At 40.1% G+C, this 12453-nt stretch overlaps 1 protein-coding gene and 1 pseudogene across 1 annotated transcript in view; one reads left to right on the top strand and one right to left on the bottom strand.

Moving 5' to 3' along the window:
- Positions 1 to 6777, bottom strand: part of LOC102869331 — a 17617-nt gene extending 10840 nt beyond the window's left edge. Inside the window, exons 1-3 of the mRNA XM_006902959.1 lie at positions 6723 to 6777; positions 6431 to 6668; positions 6031 to 6322 (exon numbers count right to left, since the gene is read on the bottom strand). Of these exons, the coding sequence (XP_006903021.1) occupies positions 6031 to 6322; positions 6431 to 6668; positions 6723 to 6777 (585 nt within the window). The remainder of the gene's footprint in view (positions 1 to 6030; positions 6323 to 6430; positions 6669 to 6722) is intronic.
- A 1324-nt stretch (positions 6778 to 8101) lies between these two features.
- Positions 8102 to 8745, top strand: LOC102868933 (annotated as a pseudogene).
- Positions 8746 to 12453: the final 3708 nt, after the last annotated feature.

Here is a 12453-nt window from a genome sequence, read left to right as displayed (position 1 = left end):
TCTGCATACATGTTGAAAAGGTATGGAGACAGGATGCATCCCTGGCGTACACCCTTCCCAATTTTGAACCATGCAGTGTTACCCTGCTTTGTTCTGACTACTGGCTCTTGGTCCAAGTACAGGTTTCGTATTAGCACAGAATGTTTCAAAACATATAAATGTCTACCTAGCAAATGAGGTCACCGTTAAATAATTTTTTGACACATATTATTCTGTAAAGTTTGTGCCCTTTTCCAAAAACTCTTTCCAGCGGTGACATCAATACGTGGACTTTTCTGGACCTTTGCTAGAGTCAACGAAATCTCAGAGAAGCCAAATAAGGGAGAAGATGCATGTCTGATGCATCAAATAAACATTAAGTTTGCAGTCTGGTTCGGTTTGACCTCTCTTGTCCTACTCAGTCTCCTCACTTTTATTAGTTGATCTTCTTTTAAAAACAGGTTACATAGGAACACTTTGATGAGCACGCAGAATGATTTCATGAGTAAGCTTTCCCCCATTTTTGCATTGTGGTCCTTCTGCCATGCCTCATAAGAGCCTCCTTGGTGGCCTGGTGTTTCTGTGTTGCACAGTCAAACAAAAGTTGGATAGTAAAGGCACAACATCAAGACTGGCGGAAGCACATAGTGCTGATTCTGGAGGTCACCACATGATGGTGACTGATTATCTCCACAGATGCATTTCTGTCCCATTCTGGAAGGTCCCTACGAGTCCAAATGGACCCAATACTAATGTGTAATAGCCACATACATGCAACACATTGTAAACACTTGCTACTTTTGTATAAAAGTCAACATATTTGTCATTCTCTCCCTCTTCCTTCATTCCTGGCCAGGGCATTCTGTGGAAATGTATCATCAGGTGCGTGCACGAGTGTGTGTGTGTGTGTGTGTGTGTTAAAATCACTAATGCTGTTGAATTGCACCACATCAATATGTTGGGTTTAATGAATTCTAGAGAGATTTAATATCCGAGTTGTGTATGACAAGACCGACACATTTCCTTTTACGCCAGGAATAAATTGCAATGACACCTATCTCAGGACTGTTAAGCAATTTCCTATCATGTCGGTTGAGACATGAGATGGTAAAATGTGATAAAACAGTAGAGAAAAGAAATCAATATTATTCATTTTAATTTTTATGTTCATAATTTGATTATTATAATATTCGAGTAAAAGTCTGAGCAGTGAGGGGCATTTGGGCAGTTTATTAACATAACTGATCAACAAAATCTATCCGTCCGAACCTCTTGCTCATTTTATGGACTGAAAAGTCTGGAATGTCTCCTTACACAGTAGGATGCATTTAAACCAGAGAAATAGTATATGGTATATTTGAGCTTCATCCTTTTCCGGTTCATACGCATGCTGATGGGAGTTTATACCTCTGTATGATATGTGCCACCCACTAAACCTTGTTACCGCATAGGCATATTACCCATCTGACATGACAAAAAGAAAAGATATTTGACCTTGACAGCTGACTCGTGAAACCTGGTATTAGAAAAGGTTCTTTCCATAAGCGTAGTTTTAAGATAGAGGTAAATTAGGCCACCATTCATCAACAGAAAAAGTACTTTCAGGAGAGACACAATAATGGCTTCTTTTTTATTTTAATTGAGTAAAGTTTTATCTTTTAAAATGTCCAGTTGCTTGAACCTGTTTATGCATCTTCTCCAGCAGCTGAGGCATCGACACCTTTGGTGTTTCTCATGTAAATGACTTGAGCTCTGTGTTCTGAAACAAGCTTGATAAGCCCTTTACTGAGCAGCTCCTAAAAGGCTGCCCTGGCCAGGGAACCTCAAATCTTCTCAGACACAACAGCTGGGGTTATAAGCTTAGAGTTGGGAACTTCTTTACAAAGTTTGTCATATGTGGCTTTGTCAAATAAGATCAGGTTATTGAGCTTGTCCTGAATTTTGCCTTTGGACTACTTCTTCTTGTTGGCCCTGTCCCCAGGTTTGTTCACTGGGTCTCTGTCCTTCTTGGCTTACTTTCCGGCATCTTTCTTCTTCTTGTCGTCCTTGGGCAGCATCGTGAAGCTCGGAGAGGAGCTACCACAAGTGCAGCCTTGTTACACTTGATCTTAGCCAAAAGGCCGAGAAGCGAAAGTGCAGCCTTGTTAAGATGTCGGAGAAAAAGCACAATGATTGCTTCTATTCACGCACCAGCCATCAAACATACAGCAAGCATTTCTACTCTGGCGAGGACAATGCAGATACAATATTTCTGTCCAGAATTAGGTGACTCACGTATCACAAGTGAATGCTCAGTGTTACAAGAATGGGCTGAAGACAGAGAAACCTCTAGTCATCCTAAAATGTCTACAATATGTACACACAGATTGATCAGGGCCAGGACTCTTTAATCAGCTTAAAATTCAGATTTCTTGCTCACTAGGATTAAACATCTAAAATCACCATTCTGGAGGATGGCATTACATGGAACTAACACATTTAGAGATTGGATAGAATCCTTGGGTTTAGACCTCTATAATCTTTCATCACAAACTACAAAGGCCTGCTTCATAGAGAAGAGTGGAACACTTTCTAATTCACAAGTTTTCCTCATTCCCATACGACCATTTACTCAAACTCTCATGGGTCTCCATCCCTTACAACCTCTGTCTCTCAGGCTGAAACAGCAAATACTTACCCAGGTCCTTGTAGCTGCCAGTCTACCAGGCTCAGGACGAGGGTCATGGCATCCAAGGCAAGAGTCTGAGGGATGAAGACAGAGTCCATGGCCCAGATGTTTTGTAATGTTTCCTCTGTTCCCCGCAGACCTAGATTACCATTTCACCTGCAGTGGCATTGACAGTGCAGGCTTGGGGAGATGTGGACATCTCTGGGAAGTGTGTTGCAGATGCTCATTAAGAAAACCAATTAAAAGTTTCTGGTAAGTCTGTCTGATGACACCATTGATGTGTCTGGGAGTCTCTTTCCTGTCCCAGATCCTGGAGACAGATGGAGCCCCCCATGGAGTGAACTGGAAATGAATTCTCAAATGTGAAGACCATGAGTACTGTGGATCCCCTGATACTCTGTGAATATTTCTCAGCCAAAATTTTTTCTCAGCTTCAGCCCAGGTACTTCACTATAATTTAAATTATGCAGAGAAAACAACAATAAAAGATTTAAGAGTGATTAAGGAGATACAAGTAAAAAATAGCACAGTGCAAGCAACTGATAAGAAAAATCCCTAAAATCAATTGCATTACACCCTACTGGATGAATATGGGTATCCATGGCTTCCCCACTGGTAACCTGAGGCTTGAAAAAAACAAGACCCAGGGAAGGGGAGTTTATAACTCTATCTCAAGTTAAACTTAGTGATAAGGTGCGGGGTTTTTTTGTAGTATTTTTAAAATTAATTTTAATGAAAGTTTACAGAGACTTAGGGTTTCTAGTTATTCATTGTTGCACTTTTCTCCCTGCCCACCCCCTACCCACCAATTTCTTTTTCTCCTTGATTAGTAAAAGAAAAACTCTTTCATTGCTATGCAATCCCTCCTGTTGCAGACTGAGGGGAAAGTATTTTTTATGATTGTTAATAATGAGACAGCCAGCCAGGAATGAGATAAAATAGAGTAAAAACAGGGGGCCAGCAGTTCTCAACGGAAGACCCAACCAGAGCTTCCCTGTATCTTCATTGAAAATTATCAGGAAGTAAATCACAAAGAGAATTCAATGCAAATGAAGCCAAGCTCTTTCTGTTGAAAACCTTCCCCTGAGTGAGGAGGGAGAGGTCAGCAAATTCAAGAATCTGGTAAACCCTTAAGGACTGCCTTGTGTTTCCTTGGCAAAAGGACAGTAACCACTCATATCTCCTTATCAAGGGCTCACAGCTGTTGTGGTCAGTGGGCCCTAGGCCTGTAAGCAGCCTAATTGGACATATTAACTGTTCAGTATGCTTTCACAAATATTCTTAACATAATTTCTAACAGCAAATTCCTAACATATTTCTTATTTTAATTCTAACATATAATATACAGGTTCTTAACCTATTTCTTACTTTCTTTCTAATATATAATATAACAAGTTCTTAACATATTTCTTATTTTAATTCTAACATATAAGATAGGAAGTTTCTAACATATTGTTTAAATTCTCACATATAACATAGGAAGTTCTTAACGTATTTTCTTTAATTCTAACATATAATATACAGGTTCTTAACATATTGTTTTAATTCTCACATATAACATAGCAAGTTCTTAACATATTTTCTACTTTAATTCTAACATATAATATAGCAGGTTCTTAACATATTTCTTACTTTAGAATTTACAAGTTACGTTCTCTTTGTAACATAGGCAGTAACAGTTCCTTATCAGGATTCACACAGTAGCTTTGCAGGCAAGTTATTATCAGTTACAGTCCCTTATCAAGGATTTGCACTTACTGTGTTTAGTGGGGCTCTCAGCCTCAAAGAGGCCCATTTAGACATGTTAAACTGCTAATATATATTTTCATAAATACTTTTATTATTTTCTTTTCATTTTAATGAACTTTTACAGAGATCTTGGATTTCCATCCATTCATTGTTGCCCTCTTCTCCTTGCCCAGTCCAGTTCACTTCTCTCTTTGAAAAGTAAAAGAAAAATTCTTTCATTGGTATACAATCCCCCCACAACCCCCTCACCCCTCACCGTCCTGAGTACACTCCGCTATGCAACCTTAATTCTGGACTCTTGTGATAACTGTTCTCTCCCTCATCTGTTTCAATACAGTATACTTAATTTATCCAGTTTTTCTCAGTCTTACCCCAACCCTGACGTCAGTCCTGTTCTACAACAGTGTCACCATACAGCATTTGTCCTTTTGTGACTGAGAGTGTTCACTCAGCATAAAGTCCTCCAGGGTCACCCATTTTGAAAATATTGCATGAGTTCCTTGTTTTTCAATGCAGCGTAGTATTCCATTGTGTGAATATACCACAACTTCTCTATCCATTCATTTGTTGATGGGCACTTGGATTGTTTCCAACTCCTTGCTTTTGCGAACAAAGCCACAGTAAACATGGGTGTGCCTATATCTGTCTGGATGGCAGCTTTTGTCTCTTTAGGGTATAGTCCCACTAGTGGAATTGCTGGGTCAAATGGTATCTCTACTTGCAACTTTTTGAGAAAGCGCCACACCATTTTCCACAGTGGTTGCACCAAATACTTTTATTTTTATACTTAAGCATCAAATTTATTATAACATTTTTCCACAGCAAACACATTTCATAATGCAAGACAGCAAATTATAGTTTAAGATATCTCATAATATGTGTTACAGCAAAATGAATTGAACTGCTCCTAACAGCCTTCCCCTTTCCCAGTCCTCCATCAAATAGTGACTGGAAACCCCTGGCTCTGGCTCCATGAGGCAGCAGTCCCAACTCATCTCCCCCTCATGTTCAGTCAGTTTTTTGTTCCTCTTCTGACTGGGGCAGGAATCTCTGGTCCTGTAGGATGGTGCTGTATTCTCTGCTTCTCCTTCCTTGCTTGTAGTTGAGATTGTCAACTGTGTTCCCAGACTTTCTCATTTTAAAGTTGGTGGGATGGGAGAAAACGAACCAATCTTACCACGAAGGCTCACTCATCTGGTTGGTATATTCCACCAACTGCGTGGCAGAAATAAAAACGATGGAACTAGAAAACCAATTTTCCTGCACCGTTTGTGTGCATGCTATTTAAGATATACATCCAGGTGTGCATGTGCCCAACCAATTTGTGAGATTGCAAAGCAGCAATAGAACTACTAAACATGTGTTTGCATTCTATCTGATAAGAAAACCAGTCAATCGTAAGGTAAGAATGTATTTCTGACAAAATAGGAGGCAAATCTAACAATATTTATTTCTAACACTGCGCTGTTACTTTATCTACATATGCGGACTGAGGAACCCCTGGAGACTCTGAACTCACATCTTATGATAACAAAAGGGCAGAGAGTTGGGTAAAATGCAGCACTTAGTCCTGTTAAGTTCAATAACAACTGAGTTGAGTGACCAGAAATTTTTATAATAACATCAAAGATGACAGAAAGAGTGTAAAAAGACACAAAGGTGCTCACCAGCACAATGACGGTCTGAGTGGCTCTGGTCTCAGGGGAGGCTCTGGGGGACACGTTCCTGTGGATGTGTTGGACCCTCTTCTTGTGTCTGTACAGGATGAAAACCATGGAGCCACTGCTGCAGAGCATGAGTGCCAGACACACAGCGTCAGGGAACGCTGTCAGTGCTGCAAAAAGTGATCCTACAATTTTGTCCCGATGAACAGAAGAACAGTATATATTTTTTTTGTCTTCTGTGATAGTATTATTGGCCCACTGGCTGATAACAATGATTGGATATATGACATTTAGCAGCATGTGAAAGATCCAACAGAAAATAATAGAAAAAGCTATGTACATGGAAGCTTTGACCTTCAGCACTGCCCACCTGGAGTTCCCAGGGCTGATGGTGACGGCTTGGAAGACACTCAGCAGACAGGTGCTGCCAATGGACACGCCCCTGCCCACTCTGTGAACATAGGAAAGAATTTTACAACCAAAATCATTGAGGAAATTGTTAAAGCCAAAGAATGACAGAGTTTGGGGGATTGCTTTAGACAGAATGACCATGAAGTTAGCAACAGTCACGTGCCTGATAATCAAGCTTGTGTACCGTAACTGGCAGCCTGAAAGGGAGAGAAAAATATTATGGGAAAGAAGAGAGAAATTCCCTAGGATACCAATAGTAGTCTGCAATATGAAAAAAAATTCTAACGGGAAATTCTTTGTGGCCATTCTCGTAGTTGCAAGTGACAGATCTAGGTCTTCTGAGGAAGAGTATCCTGCATGAGAAACTGGACATGAGTCGCATATGTTACATCCACTGAAATTCACTCTTCTTCATCTTCTGATAATTCTCACTCAGAAACATTGAGTCACTCAGAAGTTCTCAAGAGTTGGGTATAGGCCGTTTAAAGAGAACTTGAAATACATACTAAAAAGTTATTGTAATAGGCAGTGTCTTTATTCTGCATCAATTTTTGATGCAGTTATAGTGATTACTTTCCACTTAAAGACAAAATATGGTCGCTAAAGAGAAGTTAAGTGCTTTGTCTCAATTTTCATGTTGACTAGTGTAGAGTAGAACTGGAATCTGACTGAGCTGATTGCAAATTTAGTGAATTTAACCACTATGAATAAGTCATCAAGTATGAGAATGGCCTAGAGATGAAAGTATGTGACTTCTTTTAATTTCATGTTAGAGAAAATTGGCATCAACAGCATCCTTAGTCCAGGGAAGATTCCTGTGAGGTGTAGGTCACACACAGATCTCATGCCTGTAAATTATTTTCCTAAACAAATTGTGACTCCAACAGTAACTCCACAGCATTCCCTCCCTCTCCACAGAGTTATAAAATTCATGGCAAGAGCCACACAGATAAAACAAGGAAAACAACAGAGACAAAAATGGAGATTTATACACTGTACACTGATGTACATAGCAGTGGTACATTCCAAATGTCCACCAACAAATTACTGGGTTGATCGCCTGTGATACATTCACAAGATGGAACACTGTGCAGCCCAGGAGAGATGATGCCGAAAAATATAACATGGGAGAGGCTAGAAAACATTCTGAGTGAATTAACTTGGGTGCCAAAAGACAAACACAGGATGAGAGAATTTTTGTAACAGTGTAAGGATAACTAGTAATATGTGTGGATATTCAAAGAGGTAAGGGGAGAGTACAGGGAGGCTGGAAGTGGGAAGGAGGGTGAAATCGTGGGATCCTAGAGTTTGGTGGTTGGAGTGAGTGGACGAAGCAATTATGAATGATCCAGGGGGTACCTGAAGAGTTGGGGAAACAGTGGGCATTGATCAATGGTGATTATTTTTATAGGGCACAATGTATAAGAATGATCATAAGATACACAATGTGAGGCAGTGCAGCCGCAAGCCGCTGACAAAGGAGCGGAGGAGCAGTCGCAGCTGCTTTCTGAGGAGCCGGTGTCGCCGAGATTGCCAAGACGTTTTGGAGTTTTTAACTGAAGCTAAACCAAGTCCAAAGTCGATTTGAGACTGTACAAACAGAAGCCACAGCGGGGGGGATTCAGTGCCAATGCATCAACCAAAAAGACAACCAGAATTTGTGGAAGGGAATCTTCCTGTTTTCGTGTTTCCCACTGAGTTACTATTTTACGCAGATGATCAGTCAACACATAAGCAAGTGTTGACTCTCTAGAATCCCTATGAGTTCAAAGTTTTGTGTACTACTCCAAATAAGTATGTTGTCGTTGATGCTACAGGTGCAGTAAAGCCTCAGTGTTGTGTGGATAGCGTGATTCGGCACCGAGACGTGCGGTCCTGTCACTATGGTGTAAAAGACAAGTTCCGGCTCCAGGTTTCTGAGCAAAGCCAGAGGAAGGCTTTAGGAAAGAAGGAGATTGTGGCCACTCTTCTCTCATCTGCAAAAGAACAACAAAAGGAAGAAGATGAAAAGACAATAAAGGAGCATTCAACAGACAATTTATATTTTGAGCAGTCATCGCAACCAGAAAACAGAAGTGCCTCTTCAGGCCCTAGTTTACTGTCTTCCTGGGAGTGGCTTGCATTGCGGCCCTGATGCTTCCCACGCTGGGAGATGTGGAATCGCTGGTGCCTCTCTACCTCCACTTAAGTGTGAATCAGAAACTAGTGGCTGCATACATTTTAGGTCTTATCACAATGGCTGTACTTAGACCAGGAGCCAAGGATTTCAGTTGACTTCTGAAGTAATTTTATCTTCCAAACACCATGAATGTGAACTGCCTTTTATCTCTGTTTCACTCCATTAACATGCTACAAATGATTTAAAATAATCGCAAATGTGTAATATATATTTTGAATTACTTTTCTCATTTTATTTTAAGAACTCCAGCACATTATGCTAAAGACAGAAATGGAGTTTCTGAGTGACTCCTATGAAATGATTTTCCCCCCTATGAAATGATTTGAAGAAAATCTTTTTATATCAATGCATAATGTGCAAATGACTTTAAATCAGGCACTTGTTACTTTAGCCTCTTTTTCTAGTTCACTCTGATTGTTAAGCTCATGTGTCCGTCAAAGTTAAAGACTGAAAGGGCAAACTGACCCTCTTAAAAGGAAAAGAATTTTTATTTTCTGTTTGCAAGCATTAATGTTGCTATGTAAGCTATGCTTGTCTGCTATTGTGAAAGGAGCCCTAGTAGCACAACGGTTAAAGCATCCAGCCACTAACTGAAAGGTCAGTGGTTTGACCTCACCAGCTGCTCTGCAGGCGAAAAATGTGGCTGTCTGCTTTTGTCAAGATTGTTGCTACATGCCATACAGTCAGCTCTGACTCATAACGACTTTGTACAACAGGAAAAAAACCCCTTGCCTGATCCCGTGCCATCGTCACACTCTGTGCTCTGCTTAAGCCCATTCTTGCAGTCACTGAGGCAGTCTGCCTTGTTAAGGGTCATCTTTTTTTCCTGCTGACCCTTTTTTTTTTGCTTACCAAGCATGACGTGCTTCTCCAGGAACAGGCCCCTCCTGATAACATGCCCAAAGTATGTGAGACCAAATTCTCTCCATCCTTGCTTTTAAGGAGCATTCTGGCTGCACTTCTTCCAACACAGGTTGATTAGGGGTGTTTTTTAATTTTTGGGTTTTTTTTTTCCAGACTGTAGCTTATTCAGTACTTTCACTAATAATACAATTCAAAGGTGTCTTCCTTATTCTTTATCCAACTTTCACGTGGATATGAGACAATGGAAAAATGCCATGACTTTGGTCAGGCACACCTTAGTCCTCAAAGTGACTTCTTTGCTTTCAAGCACTTAAATAATTCAACCCTGTAAAGATTATAGTTTTAGAAATCCTACGGGCTGTTCTGACCTATGAAGTTGCTATGAATTGGAATCAACTTGTTGGCAGTGGGTTGGGTTTGAACTCACCATCACGAGCAGTTGCATTTCTAGGACAGCATTTTAGCGGTTAATGTAAAACATTAAGATACTGAGGGATCATGCGTGTCCTGGGGATTCACAGAGGACAAGGCATGACTAATTCATCTGCTGAACTACTGGATAGGTTGTGGTCTTAACACCAAGCATATAGGTCTTTCTAAAAACCTCTATAAATTGTACTGTGTACCAGACCTCCCTTCTAGAAATAGGTCTGAGAGTTTTGAGGGAAGATAGGAATTGAGTTATCTAATTGGTTTACCCTGGCTGTGACTCTGGACAGAAACGCTTCATATTAAGGAGGTGTGGACTTGGTCTCTATTCTCCCTTGCCCCTTGCCTACCCACATGTAAGTGATGTGCCCAAATTGGGATTAGCCGATCCTTTAAACTCTAGGCCACGCATAGAAAATCCTTGATATCCGTGTCTATTTTGTATCAGTCACTGAGACATTTTTTAAGTTTTTATTTATTAAACTACTTTACCAAAAAAAGTCCCTAAGCACAACTATTTGCATTTCTTTATAGCCTCTTCTGATCTCTAACATACATGTATGTTAGATGTCTATATCTAACATAATATATATATGCAGTTTTAACTTATCATAGTAACTAATATTTTGACTTAAGATTTTTACCCAAGAGCACAATGCATTAAGTCTCTTGAAAAATCATCTTCCAGATCTTTTTACTGAATGAATTTATGCACTGCGACAATAACATTCTCAAGGAATATATGTAAACACACAATGTATGCCTGATGTTGATTTTTTGCAGGAAACTGTACTTTGCTTCTACAGAGCTTTTATGTATACTCTTTCACAGGGAATTTTCATTGTTGAACCTTTTGAGGAGCCTAAATCGTTAAATGGATCATATCTGTACGTTGTGTAATGCCTGAAAAGCACATACATGTAATTGACTTTGAACTTTGTAAAACCCCATATTTGGAGGCTATCCTTGCTCCTCTCTCCATCTCAAGTTGTGTGAGTGTGGTTGTGTGCACGTGTGCAAGTGCACACATATGTGTGTATGTGTGGGACAGCACATTGTAAAGGACAGAAATGACTTAAAAAAATAAAAGAAAATGCAGACCTGCGTTTCAAAAAAAAAAAAAGATACACAATGTGAATGAAAAGGAACAAACAATAAAAAGAGGCACACCTGACATTAACAGTGTACTCTGAGTATTAATGTGTTCTCGTTCTCTCTCTCTCTCTCTCTCTCTCTCTCATCTCTCCCACCTCTTGCAGCTCTGATGACCTTGTGACAAGAAACTGCACTATAATCCCTAAGGCAAACTGTTCAAAGCCACCAACTGCTTTGTGGGAGAAGGGAGAAGAAAGGGCAGTCTCTTTCTAGGAGTTTAACTGCCTCTGAAAACCTGCTATGTGTCGGTTCCAACTCGATGGTACACAACAACAACAACAACAACAACAATCACTCACTTATAATAAACCCTATGGATGAATGTTAAAAAACCAAAATGACTCAACTCATTTAAACTTTATGAAGTTTCTGTCCACACAATCATATCTTGCTTCTGTGAGGACAGGCTCTTCGGTGTCCGTTAGGATTGAATCCTGCACGGAGCAAGTAGCCTAGAAAGTCCACAACTCATCACGCTCCTGGCTATGCTGCTCTTTTCTCTGCTGTTGGGGGTCTTGCCTGCTTACCTCTGCCTCTTACCATCGCTAGTGTTACGCCTTCCTTTGTTTCCTGGGTCTAAGAATCTCTCGGTGCAAGGACCACAGCCTTAAAGGACATGTTGCTCCCGTTACTCGTGTCCCGGTGGTGTGAGTTGCCTCAGTCTCTACAACAGGATACTTTAAAACCTCGAAATAGGACAGAACTGATAAAAGTTCCTCCATGTGTCCAACACAAATTATTGCATTCGGCTACACTGTAAGGCCTCCATGCACCATATGCCCCTTGGTCTCGGAATCTTGCGCTTTCCCATGCAACACAATCACCTTGTTTATGTAAGTCCTCTAAGATTGCAGGACTTACAAGACCGTGAGTAGAAAGGCCACCTGAAAGTGTCTCGTTGCACTGCACCAGACTCCTTACCTGTGTGCATTAAGTCTAAGTGGAGTTTTTAACCGATTTCCAGTCATTTTAATTTACATTTATGATATTTTCATTTGTATTATTTGGTCATAGAGTGTGTCAGTGGAGCACCAACTTTCCAGTGATGCATCAATGTTTATTCTGCAAACCAATATAAATTATTGAATAAAGTTTTACACCTGTAAATAAAACTTGGATTAACTAATGCTTCTGTGATACTACTGGAACCCATCTCTTGGCCAGGTTGAGTTTAATGAAGCCAAGATAGGTTAGTACTGTTTGCTACAGAAAGATGTTTAATTTTATGCCAGGTAAAATTGGCAAATGTGGCAAGAATTATCAAGCCTTGTCATATTATGACGAGTATGAAACACTAAAAAGAAATACAGTAGTAGGTCACAGAATCTAATCTATTATTAATTTTACTTTGAATA

Source organism: Elephantulus edwardii, unplaced genomic scaffold (genome assembly GCF_000299155.1).
Source record: "Elephantulus edwardii isolate Elephantulus edwardi_28Jun2011 unplaced genomic scaffold, EleEdw1.0 scaffold00478, whole genome shotgun sequence".
Classification (NCBI taxonomy): Eukaryota; Metazoa; Chordata; class Mammalia; order Macroscelidea; family Macroscelididae; genus Elephantulus; species Elephantulus edwardii.
This window is presented reverse-complemented; position numbering and strand designations above follow the sequence as displayed.